The sequence below is a fragment of the Nasonia vitripennis genome, chromosome 2 (assembly GCF_009193385.2).
Source record: "Nasonia vitripennis strain AsymCx chromosome 2, Nvit_psr_1.1, whole genome shotgun sequence".
Classification (NCBI taxonomy): Eukaryota; Metazoa; Arthropoda; class Insecta; order Hymenoptera; family Pteromalidae; genus Nasonia; species Nasonia vitripennis.
Genome location: NC_045758.1, coordinates 31,249,320 through 31,264,045, shown reverse-complemented (window position 1 = coordinate 31,264,045; position 14,726 = coordinate 31,249,320). Strand labels below are relative to the sequence as shown.

The following is a 14,726-nucleotide window of genomic DNA, read 5'->3' as shown; positions in this document are numbered from 1 at the left end:
GGTAAGACGTTTTTTGAATTTCAAAGGCACAAGGGATTTCGCTCATGGTTTCCGATATATTTTGCGGAATAAAATTTTTCATACGGCATAAAAGTTCATTTATATATTGTGAAACAACAAAAAAAAGGCAACAAAAGTTATATAATAAAAATGATAAAATCAAGCGTAAATCTCGGTTGACATAAAGGCGCGGAAATATTTTTATCGTTAGATTTTATACGGCCGCTCGTGTGAGCGTTTGTGATCCCGACACGATTTCCCGAAACAATTGGAAAGTATGCAAATTCATAAATCAAGCGAGCCAGTCGTATAATCGGATATGGTTCGCGTACGGCAATAAAAACAGCGATGCGTCAATTTTCATGGTATATTCGTATATTTGTATTTAGCAATGATGTTTACATTTTTTTTATAATACAAATGTCGCTCCCGCAGGCGTACAATATTCCGCATAAACAGAAGAAGTACCCATTATTCATCGCACCATATTTATCCATTATGGCACTTGGCACTATACATGTATACATACAAATCATATCAATAACAACAAACTCTTGCATCTCTCTCTCTCTCTCTCTCTCTCTCTCTCTCTCTCTCTCTCTCTCTCTCTTCCGTAAAATCGCAATAAGAAAAACAAAGTCTGTGTGTTGAATAACACATATCGTGTAGTATATGATTGCAACAGCCCCTGATCGTTTGCGTTAAGTACAAAATTGAAAAAATCCACTCAGCCCCTCGCAATACATAGTGTGTGTGTGTGTATGTGTGTGTGTGTGTATCGACCCGAACAAATGTGGGAATACCTGCGCGTACCAAGTATATATGTGTATACACGGGAGATTCGAAAGTGCTCTATTTTACATGCTCGCAGCTGCGGCTCATTCCATATAAACTTCCTCGTGTGTGTGTGTGTGTGTATATGTACGTGTGTGCGTGAATGGACAGGTGCTGGTCCTTTTTACGGAGACCGAATTCTTGCGCATATACAGGGGAGTACATCGAACGCCGGCTGGAGTGTAGTGGCGAAATGTAATTTTTTCCCGCCGTTGGGGAGAACCGCGCGGCATTTTCATATCGTTCGTTCCTCGACTCTCTCTCTTGGAAGAAAGCGAACGAGGCGATACTTTTACCGACGGCACCCACTTCTTCTCCGGCGCGAAAGAGAAAAGTTTAGAGAAAGCGGGCCTGCGAAATTTCGTTACTCGCCTTATATTCCTCCTCCGCATCAGCGTCGGGGCGGCTTTTGGCCAAATGGAACAGTGTACATCGAACTAATGACGCGCGGGAAAGTCTTTCGAAACTGATTTTAGTTTTTTCGTAAAAAACGCGATCATATAGATTTAATAGAAATTTTTCGTAATAAAATTGTGCGCCTGGAAATCGATGTAAAATCTCGTTAAAAATTTGGTATACTATTCTCTTCGGGTAGAAAAAAGCTATATCAGTATACAATAGTGTGTAAATGACCAGACTGTCTCGGCTTTTGTTATTCGCATTGAACAGACCAGCGTTCAACGAAATGTGATTTTAGTGGTAACTTGGTTCTTAAAATACGATAGTTGATAGTTAGATATTTAGTTCTAGGATAAGATGCTTGGATCTGGATGGCTCGTGTCTCGCGCGTGATGGGGACAAATTTAAAAAATAATTTCTCTCTATTGGACTAAAGTGATATAACCTTGTTGACCGTGTGTTTGCGTGCGTCCATTATTACGTTGAATTTCTCAATCTCAATTGACAACTAAACGGTGCAAATTTTATACTCTTATATTATAATCTGTAAAAACGTCTGGCTATAGCATCTGCATCTGGCGAAATGCATATTGGATACAAAGTCTCTACTTTATACGCGAAAATTCTCGTAGAAGGTACTTTGTGTTTGCTGTCGTCGTGCTTCAGTTTGGAGCTTTTGTTTTTCTTACAAAAGCTCGTACGTGTATATTACGTGTACGTATGTGTTAGATATTTGATAATAGTGTGTAAGTCATCTGTAATATTCATATATATAATCTTTGGTTTATACACAGTACTTTTGTACATGATATCTTAATAATTGGACACACAGGTGTGGTAAACGTTGGAATGTTCATTCTTTACGTAATATAAACGACGCGCTCGACATCGTTCTAATTGACACTTCGAACATCTTGTCGCGCGCGAAAAGAAAACAAACAACCGATCTGCAGCGTTTTTCCCTTAAATATAGAAAATCTTCTATACAAATTGCCTAATTAATATCGTTAATCCCCCGTAGGAGATGATCACAAATCCTTTCCGACGATTATACAAAGTACACCTTCGCTTCGCTACGTAGTTTATACTTTGTTATTTTTATAATCCCTACGCCTCGCTCAGTCGATTAAAATCTTACGCTTATTTAACTCAAAACCAAAACGACGTAACAAATCCATAAATTCAACCGTACAAACACAACCGACTCTCCCGAAAAATTATCGTACGACGTGAATATCGATATATCCAATCCAACAATCATAAAAAACGGATAAACTTTTCATCACAAAAGAACCGTCCTCGAAGGCAATTTTCTTTAGAATATCTCTCACAGTCCGCCCGCATCACGTGGTCGGCTGCGATTCAAAACTCACACCTAAGAAACATAATCTCAAATCCCAACTCTCGCAGTGTCGATTACGCCCTAACTACTACGATCAATGCACCAAGTATCGGCTCGCACTTCCTCCCCCGCAAGCCTACGTCATAGTTAAACCTATATATACCTTACAAGATATAGACCATATCACGTATCTCGATTCGACTAGATAACCACAATTCACTATGTACACGAACCCCTTCCGGATTAATATTTACACTCAGAGCTCGAGGTGCACCGATCAGGTCTGATCCTTGAGCGTCCTGGCCATGACCTTGGCTTCCCTGATATTCGCCTGGGTCTTGGCTAGTTGTTTGGCTCGTTTCTCCTTCTTGGGCGGTGGCTTTTTCTTCTTCGCCGTCGAGCCCTTGAAGTTCATCGCCTGACTGGCGATGTCCTCGCGGAAGGCGAGGAAGCCCAGCTGTGCGTGGGAAGCTTCGTTCAAAGCTCGGGAACGTATGCAAGCTCGATACTGATCGGTCGAGAGCCGCTGACCTGGACCACCCGAGCAGACCTGCAAACAGAATCGATTTGGGGTGAATGACTTTTTTCAGCGTTTATTTATACATCGTTGTATAACGGCGCTTAAATATATGTAAGGGAGGATGTATAGAGGAAATTTACGGGATAGGCAATGGGCTATTTTTAATGAGAATTCGCGCAGTAGGGAAATACTTTCTCAGTTTGTAGGCCATCAAAATAAATGAGCATAAAAGAATTATTGGCCCCGTAAACGCGCGTAATGAGTACTTCAGTTCAGAACCCTTTTGAATGGGCATTACAGTCCTCGCGTAAAGTTATGATGGCTTCGGAGGGAGAGAGGGAGGGAGCATAAATGCTAAAGCGCATTATAATAATGCAATAGCTGATTCAATCGTTCAAAAACGCATAATCGCCGAATTCGACGTACAAGCCCAATCGAGAGCGATTCTCCCTCGTATAAATGCCGAGACACCCAATAAATACACACAGTGTGAGATTCCAAAGAATCTTACCCCCTGTCTGAAAAGCCGAACGTTTCAACCTCTCGCTAACGGCAGCGACGAGTTATTTGACGAATTTACAGAGGTGCAGCACGCCGGGAGTCAAGAGTTAACCGGCTATATGAAAGAGAAATGGAGTTGAACGCTAGCCTCCGCTTCCGTCTCTCGTGAAATCCTTAATTGCGGCTTGGCAATTCTCTCCCTCACTCGCGCGCAGTAATTTCAGTTTCATCGCGCTCAGCCCCACGCGTCCATAGCGTCGCTCCGCGCGCGAGAGATGGATTACGCGAATATTATAATAACAATGACACCTAATTCCGAGAGGGAACGTTTTACCGCGGGGACGGCCGCTTTTTACGCTGCGAAATGGAAGGTGTTTCGACGGTAATTTTTGTAGCCGGACGCGCGTCGCTTTTATTTTACTGCGTGTGCTTTTTTATGACAGAGAGGTTTAACAGCTCTCGTTTTGGCGGGAATTTCGAATTTCAATTCGAAGCTTGTAATTAAACGCATCATCCCGGGCGCAAATATATGGAGGGGCGAATCGATAAAGTGCTGCGAAGGAGAAATCCGCAAGACGACAAGGGAGGTGAACCATCTCGCTGGTGTTTACCGTACATGTCCGTGATATTTGCCCGCATCCCTCGCGCGATTGAAACTTAGCGAGTGTATATATATGTGTGTGTGTGCGTGTATGTGCAAGGTGGTATTTCAGCGATCAGAAAGCTCGGAACCAGATTCGCCGCTGAGAGAAAGATGAAGCAATTTATGAAGGCTTGATTAAAAGTCGGTGTTTGGCAACACAGTTGCATTGTAAATTTTAATTAAGCCGCGGGAAAGTAATTAAAGCATGCAAAGCGGGCGCCGCGCCGCCTCCGCCGCTGCTGCGCTTGGGAATTGTTTTTCGAAAGTTTCTTTAAAATGGAATAAATTATAAGTTTCCGAAGCGAAATTCAGCGCGGACTTCTGTATTCGTACGCTTTTTCATTACATTTGCACGATATCTCCGTACACAAATAAAAACCGATTGCACTCGTCGATGATTCATACAGCCGGACTTATTAAAAAGCTTATCGCGACCCACCCCCCCCCCCTCCACATCTCAAACTTCACGAAGCCATACATCTCAATGACGAGCGAACCGAGACGCTTATGCGACCGCGTCCGAAGCGCGATTAATTACGCTTTCCAGGAATTTCATATAAACCCAACATACTTCAGTAGTAGTCCTTCTCCCCTCCGGAAAGGCGCGAACTATTTCGCAGACCGACGGGAAGACACGAATCTACATACACGCCGAAATTACCGCTCCTGGCGCGAATTTCAGAAGACGGGAGCGAATCCAGCAGATTTCACAGGCATATCGGATATCTATTAATAGTCCGCGGGGAGAGAGAGGAGCAGTTATAGAGAGCTTGGAATTTCTCCTTTCGCTGATGGCTATCTGTGTATGTATGTATGTAGTCGCCGCGGGGCAAGAGTAATTTGACTACTAAGCGAAGGGGTGAGAAAGTCGGGATAAGATATTTTGCGAATTCAAAGATAACGGAGGAGGAAGTAGTAGTGGCCGCTGGCCTCGGGCTCTCAGGAGCAGATCCTTGAGCGGTATTACAGCTGGGATGATCCTGTTATAAGGCTCTTTCTTGCCGCCGCCGCCGACAATCCAGAATTTCTGGAAAGGCTTGTTTTGAGCTCGTGGTTCTCGTGTCTTTTGAACGAGAGGAACGGGGGATAGGGAGAGGAATTTCCGGCGTTTAATTAGACGTGAATTATCGTCTGGCGAGCGGTAGATGCCGGGTTATACTCGCAGTTTTGCGCGGAATGGGGTATTAAGGGATTTGCGTCGTCCTTGGTATTATATTCGTTTATTGAAGCGATTATTACATCAACAACGTGTACATTCATTTTACATTTATTCTCGTCGACTCATAATTTCAGGCACTTGGCGACGACGTCGAGGAATTCGAATCCGTCGCAGCTCTTGCGCACGCAGACTTGATTGTCCTTGCCGAAAAATATCTCCGAGACGTCTCCCGGGCGATTATGTGGTTTAGGACAGTTTAACTTGTCAATTGCAGTCGGCTTGCCAATCTGTCCGTTCTGTTGTATCCTCGTGAGACGGTAGTCATTGTGTTTGTCGCAACGAGCGCATTGAGTGGTCAAGTGTAGAAATCCACCTTCGGGCAAATTGTGTACTCTGATTTGCCGCTCATTTTCCACTAGATTCAGTGTCACCTCCAATTTCTTCTTGTTCTCCGAGTCGTACTGTCGGCACTTCACCTTCGAGACGTCGGCCTTGACCTGATAGCAAAAGGTGAACTTGTCGTAGAAGCTGTCGATGTTGAGCAGTGGTCCCTCCACGTCGAAATTCATCACTTCCTGAACGTTGCCATCCGGCGAGGCGAACAGCAGCTTCTCGTGGGTCTTGTTCTGGCGATTTTGGGTGGTGACGTAGAAGTTTCTCGGCGAGCTCGCCTGCGTCAGCGGGAACATCCTCACGTTGGTCGTGGCCAAATCGTCCGGTAGATAGGACACCGGGCTCTTGATCCTCTCGCCTTTCAAGTTGAAGGTCAACTTGCAGCGTCCGCCGGAGCAGATGTCTTTGCCACTGACGAAGACGTCGAAGGTGCCGTCGTTGTAGGTCAGGATCGGCGTCTCGGGAGTGAGCAACTGCTCGCTGCTGGTGAATTTGTAGAAGATCCTCGCATCGTGGAATTTGCAGGTGCGCATGTCGATGATCGAGTAGACCCTGAAACCCTCTTCGATGAAGGGACCCTGTATGGTGGACTTGATGATGTCGTGATAGGAGATTATCACCGTCTCGTTGATCGTCGCGAGCGGACGTAAGAAAGCGATGCCCTGGTGATCCTTTTCCGTCTCGAACTCGATCCTGCACTCGTGTCCGCTTTTGGCGCCGTTCATGGGTACCGATTCGAAAATCATCTTGCAAGCCTTCTTGGTAACGATGCCGTCGTTGCACTCAGCCTCCGCGAACACTTTGGCAGTCATGTTTAAGGGTCTCGTCAGTGGATCGTATTTCAAGTAAGTCAAGACCCCGCCGTCTTTATCGTCGATATCCCCATTAATCGGAGAGCAGAGGACGGCCAGGAAAAATATCGTTGCTGCTTTGAAGCGCGTCATCTTGAGGACCTGCCACCGAGGAGAAAATCAACGTCAAACACCGACGATGCTTCGTCGACTCGAAGAGAAAAAAACAGAATAAAGATCCTCACTTACAGCTCACTCTCTCTCTCTCTCTCTCTCTCTCTCTCTCTCTGACACGTCGACGATTCTCGATATCTTTCTTAAAAGTACAACAGTCCGAGCAGGAGAAAACACCGTCTGACCTGGTTGCCGATCGGCACACGTCTACCTCGCTCGCAGCTCTTATACCGAGCTTCGGCTTATTCTGTACTGAATCATAGCCACGTACATTTCAACGCTCTAATGCGGGTTTACCTACGCGAGATCCAGCAATTGGATAATCGGCCGCTCGCGATCCCGCAGCGAAGTTCAATTGGAAGCGTACAAACGCCTCTCCAAACGCTACAGCGTATTGTCGTTTCCATTGCGACTGTACGAAATACCGTCAACTATTTTCAATAATTATAATCCCATCGAAATAAGCAATTCGCACCAAGGAGGCGAAAAGAGCCGCGGCACTTTGAGGGGAAAGCCTTATACACTCGACGCCTCGTCAATTTAAATATTAATCAGGCCGTCAAAGAGCTTCGCCGATATAGCGAGCGGCGAAAAACTTATTAGCATTATAGCGGCCGCAGACGCCTGTGTGCCCGATCAATCGCTCGGATACCCAATATAATCAGCAGCCGCCTTCGCGGCAAAGTTAAAGGAGGTCGTCGAGTCTCGAGTATCCCCGACGCGATATATATATAGGCTTCTGGCTGGCTCGATTTTCTCCATCGAATGCTTTATACATAGGTATATAAGCGTATAAAGTCAAGAAGCCGCAGACCGGCTAAATTCAATCGGTGACCGGCTTATTAGCACGTACTGCGCGAAACTTTCGCCCTAATCGCATTATACTTGGTGATACGTACTTTGCTGCTATGTGCGTGCTCTTTTAAGGTTGGATATAAATTTTTTTGTAAAACTCTTCGGGGAAATATCGGGATAATTGCGAAAATCAATTTACTGAAATTGCCATCGCGAATCATTCCGTCCATTAGACATCAGCCGTGGTCGCTGATAACATCTTCCGTATCAGCCCCTTCGAACTTGTATTAATAATCTCTCTCCGGAGAGAGAGAGCGTCGGAGTCGCGACATCATATCGCGCAGCGACACATCGAAATGCAAACGAAACGCTGACAGATCTGGGTCGGGCAAAAATATAGAGAGACAGAATACATCTCTTTCCGTCTCGCTCATGCAGCGGAGGAACAGAGACATTTTCCAGACCATCGCTCTCTCGACGGCGAAGGGGAACCAACTTGCTGTGTATTGAATCGATCGCAGCATCTACGGCGCGTGGCTAATCCGAAAATAAAACGGCGCGACGCGAAACTTTCCCCCGGAGGTAGAATGGTATTACAAAAACGAGAGAGAGAGAAAAAGCGACGGCGGCGCCTCATTAAACATGGAAATCCCGGTATATAAAAGAGAGGGTTGCTACTATGCGTGGTATATGCAGTTGCCAGTCGAAACTCGCAGAGAAAACGGTATAGCGTCTGCACGCGCGATAAAGTAGCGAAGAAACAGGCTGCGCTCGCTCATATAACGCTGCACTGGATATTCCGCTGCGCTGGCACGCTCTGACACTGTGCCAGAATCCCCCCTTCCTTTCTCTCTCTCTCTCTCTCTCTCTCTCTCTCTCTCTCTCTCTCTCTCTCTCTCTCTCTCTCTCTCTCTCTCTCTTTCACGGGGCGGAAATAATAATAACACTAAACACGAAATTCAGCCGCGGAAACTTCAGACTTCCGCTCAGCGAAGCTCGACTGTTCCGAGGGAGGGGGAGGGGAAAAGGACGGTCGTATAACGATTATGCTTTTCGGGGGAGAAATCAGAGTAGGAGAGATAGAAAATGCTGCGCTGTATACCTTGGGATGCCAGATGTGGAATATTCCCGGGTCGGTCGCGCGGATGACCTTGATGTTGCTCTTGACGTACTTGCGGTAGAGGGTGACGTCCTCGCCGCCCCAGCCGACTATGTTTTCGTCGAAGCCTCGGACCCTCAGGAAGTCCGACCTTTTGCGATTTTGAGAGAGAGGAAAAATATTAAACTAAGATTTTGAGATGATGTTCGAGGAAGTGTCGTTTCCCTATATATCTGCTTACCTGTACTGGCAGGTCATCCCGTAACCGAAATCCCGCCAGAAGCCAGTATCCCTTGAGATGACAAGCTGATCCGTTTCCGGAGGCACGTCCCTGCCCTGCAGCGTGTACACGACGTGCGGATTATACAGGCTGAAGACAATGGGGTAATAGACTTTGCGGCCCGGGGCTGTGTTCCATCGACACCTGAGTCACAGAACAAAAATCATCCCCATCGTTTACCGAATATATACCATACGACGATCCTTTCCGCTGCGAAAATTACCTATCGAGGAACCTCGCGCTGAAGACCACGTCGACGTCGCACATGAACAGCAGCACGTCCTTTTCCCCCTGACCCCAGGCTCTCTCGGCTCCGACCCTCAGCCCCTTCCCCCTCGAGAATGTCTCGTTCAGGGCGAGCAGCCTGAGGTTCTGGTTGGTCCCTCCGCTTCCGCGAGTCATCAGTACCCTGGACATGATGGCTCGAGCTTCGCTGAGACCCTCGGTTCCGAAGTACACGACCGTCAAGTGCACCCTCCGATCGTTCTTCAAGCCGATCTTAACGAACTTGTCCATGAAGCTCTGGAAGGTACCGGTGCGTCCGGACAGTGGTAGGATTATGTGGATCAGCTCCTTCTCCCGACTCCGCTGCTGGCGTTCCATACCCACGAACTGGATCGGCGCGTAGGGCCTCATCAGCGTGATCTTGGTGAAGCTGCTCTGGGCTCCGGTGCCGCTGTGAGAACTCGTCTGCGCCGTGCTCTTGTTCAGGTTCTTCGTCCTGAAGTACATCTCGTACTGAGTACCCGTGGTGGGCTCGATCCTGTACAGACCCTCCAGGAAGTCGTCCTCGCTGTACCTCGCGTTCAACGGTTGCTGTAGACCCAGGAGTGTCAGGTTCCTGTTGAGGATGTCGACGGCCTTGAGCAGCGCCTCGTTCAGGTCCTTGCGCTTGAAGCCGATCGGCTTCTCGACGACACGCTTGCCTAGGCCAAGGTCCACGGGGTAGAGACGAGAGACGGTGAAGTGGCTGAAGGCGATAAGCTCGTACTCGTTGTTGAGGGATAAACCTTGGCTGATCTCGGCTTGGTCTATTTGGCGACGAGTCGCCAGGCAGTCGCCGATTTCGCTGCTGTTCGGCATCGTCGAGGTGTCCAGCCCGTGGCCCGGTGGTCCACCTGCGACAGAAATCGTTACAGACGCAATTTAGTGGAAATGTATTAGGAAAGAAATAGGTGATCGATTTCAGCGGAGAGCAAGGCAAAAGTTGCCAAATCCACCCGGCCTATAAACACCAGTTCGAATTAACCTCGGATCAAGCTATAGCAGCACTACAGCCTCGTTGCCCGCGTCGGCAAAGTATATACACTCTCGGAAAGAGAAAAACGTCGCTCTTTCTTTGCCTCCCCGAAAACTCGGTCCAGAACTTCTTTACTGCGCGGCAGTAAAATCGATGGCCTTTACGAGGAGCCAACGACATTTACTATACGCTCGCATACACACCTATACCTCGAGTTGGCAGAAAAGCTCTCGCTCTCGCAGTTACCGCTCTATACACACACAATTGACGATCCCCGTCAAAGACTGCGCGTCGCAATAAAAAAACGGCCGTAGTCGTTCTCCTTTGTTTTATACTTATAATACGCGTCTTCCTTCGACCGCGCACGCATTTTTCTTCCCTACACAAGCGCGCCTCATCATTTCCTTCCAGCTTCGTCGTGTACATAACGACGCGCGTACTAAAACGCACGGATGAGGCAGCGGGAAGGAGGGAAAAAAAGGAAGAATCTGCGAACGATAAAAACATCCAGGCAGTCCGACAAGTAACGTTCCGACATAAATTTCAGGCTGCCCCTCTCGACACCCCTTTCAAACCCGGCTCTGCTCTTCTTCTACACGAGCGCAGATACCCAACGACACATACACACACTGGGGCTGCTCTTCGATCGTTTAATGGCTCCGAGAGCTGCAGTTTCCTGCCTTTTTCCGAGAGTGGAGGTTCCATCTAAATTAAATCTTTGTATGCCCCGGCCGCGATCGATTTCGAGGGAGGTGATCCCTTACGCTTAGCAGATCTGCTTCGGCTGCTTGACCTGTGCTGAATGGACGGGAGATCGTTTAATTTGCAGTCTTGGGGGAAAATTTTAAATCGAGAGACGACGAGTTTCGCGCACAAAGAAGAGAGATTATGCTTAAATAAAGCGATTCCGAATCTTTCATTGTCATCGTTTCGGAAAATAAGCTGGGGAATCCCGTTTGGAAGCGAATAAAGTTGCGCGATTATGTATGTGGTAGGAATCGGGGATATAGAAAGAAACACTTATATAACTCCAATTTCGGAGATTGAATCTGACGCTGCGCGATATTGGATTAGCCGAAGTAGAGAGCAAGTAACAAACGTAATCCACGTCAATTTGGGGATATCCCTGAAACCGACTATACGTCTCGCAAAGCCGCAGCTTAGAAAAACAGAGACTCCGCGCGCTTTTCTCATAAAACAATTGCCCAAAGCTCCGTGCTAGTCCCTGTTGTTGCTCAAGGAAAACAATCAGCTCGAGTGCGAACAGAGTCGCAGCTAGTCTTGTAAGTTTTTCGTTTTGTTGCAGACCGAGAGCTTTCGAGCTTTACGGTCTCACCAGCGAGCTTTTAGTCTGCCACACTGTAATGCAGTGTCGCGAGAGGTTACCTCTACGCAGTGTTTCGTAAATCGTATTAATTCTGCGCTACCGTTATTTATAGGAAAATCAAAGGGTCGAATCGATAATCGGATGAATAATCAACGCGGAGGAAAACGAGTACTTTCCAATTAATAAATGGATCTACTTTGCTTCTTCGATCGGCGAGATTCTCTGCTGAATACGGAAAGAAGTAGACAAGAAGCCCGAGAGAAGTAGAAAAGAACTTTTGATTAGCTGCTATTCCGTCTATACCACCCTCTTTACGCAGTTGCTTTTTCCTCCGCCCCGTAGCACACGAGTTTCTCAATGTCTCGTCGAAAACTTGCCAAACGCAAACGACCGCTTATTATAAGTTTGCTAAAAATATCGAAATTAATTAACGACCCTCTTCAAAGCCTGACAAAGAAATACTTAACGAGAGCTTTCCTCTCTCATAAGCGTTATTTGAGTTCCTTGTTTGCCGCAGCTCCGTAAGACTCAAGGACGTGCTTGGAAAATTGATTAAGAAATTCGAAAAAAAAATTGTTCAACAACAAAGTAAGCAGCCCTCGTCAAGTGGTCAAGTTTTTAATGAAAAAATTCTTCCTGCACTTTTTACGTTCGTCCTATACCGCCGTGTACTTCGGCGAAATATAAAAATTCTATAACCCTTTCGCGTTATCACGTGTATGACGTGCTTCTATTTGATACTTTTTGTCCTGAAATTTCACGCACTCGAACGTTTTTCACCGATGGCGCACACTAATTAAAATTTCAAAAGCGAAAATGCATGATTCCTTCAAAGCGATGATAAAACATTTCGAACGAGCATATAAATAACGCGTCGAAAACACGCGTCGCAGTGTAAAATTTTACTGCGAATGCTTTTCGAAAATCCGCACACGTAGTTACGGATAATTTTCGCAATTACAGAGAACGAAGCCTAAGGCAACTCGGCGTAAAAAAATCAATGGCGCGCTTTAAAATTTAACGGCTCGAGGCAGCTCGTTCGAGAAATTAAGCGCAGAGCTACGCACACCGCAGTATATAAGGAACGAGGCGATTTCCTTGGCTATACCCCCGAGGGTTTTGCCTTTTTACTCTCTCTCTCTCTCTCTCTCTCTCTCTCTCTCTCTCTCTCTCTCTCTCTCTCTCTCTCTCTCTCTCTTTGGCGTTCGCTCGCGGAGTCGTAACAATAAAGCCCATTCGCGCGTTGGCCGATAGCTGTTTAAAGAACCGACTTCCTCGCTCGCGCGCGAGAGAAGAGTCGCTTCTTCTTCTTTTCTCTGGCCGTAGGGTTTTCTTCGATAAAGGAGATTAATGAAGGCGCAGGGCTTTGCGTGCCACGATTTATCGATTTCGCCCGGCTTAATTGGTGGTTTTCTCGCGAGAAGCGCCGCCGGAGAAAAATAGTCGGCCATTCGTTTTGTTATTAGGGAATTATGCGGGGATTTTCGCGATGGGCTTGAAGAAGATTCGCCTCTGAATACCGGCGTCCGTACTGGATCGTGTGTAATTCGTTAGTGTAATTGCGCCTTTGTGGGATTTTATTGCGGAACCTTCGACGGTAATGATTTCGATCCGATTGTCGGAGAAGCGAACGGTCCTTTCCTTTAATACAATTTAAGGGGGATCCCAAACTCACGTATTATCTTCGGAACTGTTTTATCGCTCGTAAATCGAATAGAATTCCTTATTGAAATACTACGGAACTCGAGGTACAATTCAAATTTTTAGAACGAGTAACGAATCTCCGAACACTCAGCCGAGCGCAGCAATCAGTCCAAGTAGTAACGCCCGAGTCCGTTCAGACTCAATAGTCTCACCCTCAGGAAAACCCCCGACACCCCCTCTGTCCAATAACAATAACCGCTCCTTGGTTTCCCCCACGATACATCGAAGCGCTTAATCGGTGCAGCGCCGTGCCATTATGAATATTCATGCGCAAGCTCGCATCGTAATGAGCTGAAGGGGGCGAGAGAGAGAGAGAGAGAGAGAGAGAGAGAGAGAGAGAGAGAGACAGCGTTTGTACACAGCGACCGCAACATCCCTCGCGACGCGTGTAAGCTAAGGCTTGCCGAGCACGTCTTGGTGATGCAACTCAGAGTCTGCGCCATCTTGATACACGTGCGCGACGCTACCGTGTGGCAATCGATGGCTCGAACGTGAGACCACGCGTTGTGCGAGAGTATAGAGCTTTTTTTGTTTTCGAGAGCTCGCGGTGTTTGGCGGCTGCGGGAGAAAGTACGAGGGAGGCTGTGGATTGAATTCTCCGAGTTCGTTAGTCAGATGTACCTGTAAACGTGTCTCGAGTACGAAACGTTTTTTCGAATTCGAGCTGTGTACCGCGTACAAAAGCATAATCCGACACAAAGCTTAACCACGCGCATCGGGTTTTTCGCGGAAAATTAATAACAGCGACTGGAAAAATTGCCCTCCTCGGCAATTCGTCGCCGCGACAAAAGAAGACACAAAAGCTCGGCAATAAAAACGTCGCTTAGCCGCGTAAGTAAAAAGTGCAACCGCTCGCGCGCGTGCTGCTCGGAAAAATGGGTTATACCCATATGCGCTGCAGCTGGTCTCTGGAATAAAAAAAAAGCGAGCGAGCGAGAGAAACGTTACGCCCGCACACACATAGAGGGAGAAATGGAAAATCGAGCGGACAAAGGTAGGCTATCGCGATTGGAGCCTCCCCCCTCCCGAACGGAATAATTGGTCCTCGTTAGGGCGCGAAACCGGATTCATTCGAGCTCGCGTCCGGTTGGCTATGTACGCGCAGATCGTTAGAGGTATATATAGCTGGTATACGGCAAAGGGACCGAGCTAACGCACGCACGCGCTTTTTCTCAATAACCGCGCGTCATACATATACGGACAATGACTCTCGCTGCGGTGAGATGAATGTGTGACGCTGTGCTCTCTTGTCTATTTGCTCGGCGCTGATGCGTGTTTGTCTAATTAACGAGGACTAATGGGCTGTCGCGCGCGTGCCTCGCTTTCTATTTACGCGGATGAGGCTCTTTTTCACCGCGAGCCGACCCCCACAATGTGGATTTCTATTCGGTAACGCGGATGAAAAGGATTTTTATTTTCGAGGCGCAACAAAAGCGAGAGTAATTGGGGCGAACGCACGAAATTTTAATCATTACAAGTATACCTCGGCGAAGCAAAGCAGCAGCTAATTAACCCCATCTCTCAT

At 47.1% G+C, this 14,726-nt stretch overlaps 2 protein-coding genes across 4 annotated transcripts in view; both read right to left on the bottom strand.

The window, feature by feature from the left end:
- Positions 1-353: 353 nt before the first annotated feature.
- LOC100121958 (chondroitin sulfate N-acetylgalactosaminyltransferase 2) overlaps positions 354-14,726 on the bottom strand; it is a 73,445-nt gene continuing 59,072 nt past the window's right edge. For all 3 annotated transcript variants that reach the window (XM_031924157.2, XM_031924158.2, XM_031924159.2), the window contains 4 exons: positions 9,154-10,048; positions 8,892-9,074; positions 8,654-8,801; positions 354-3,125 (listed from right to left, as the gene is read on the bottom strand). In XM_031924157.2, coding sequence (XP_031780017.1) covers positions 2,853-3,125; positions 8,654-8,801; positions 8,892-9,074; positions 9,154-10,048 — 1,499 coding nt within the window. In that variant the 3' untranslated portion in view covers positions 354-2,852. The remainder of the gene's footprint in view (positions 3,126-8,653; positions 8,802-8,891; positions 9,075-9,153; positions 10,049-14,726) is intronic.
- Positions 5,441-7,010, bottom strand: LOC100680038. Its single transcript, XM_003425930.4, has 2 exons — positions 6,832-7,010; positions 5,441-6,744 (listed from the first exon to the last, which is right to left on the bottom strand). The coding sequence occupies exon 2, from the start codon at positions 6,733-6,735 to the stop codon at positions 5,521-5,523; it is 1,215 nt and encodes a 404-aa protein (XP_003425978.1). The 5' UTR covers positions 6,736-6,744; positions 6,832-7,010; the 3' UTR covers positions 5,441-5,520.

Coding starts and splice junctions, on each gene's coding strand:
- LOC100680038 (XM_003425930.4), bottom strand. CDS start 6,735: ATGACGCGCTTCAAAGCAGCAACGATATTTTTCCTGGCCGTCCTCTGC.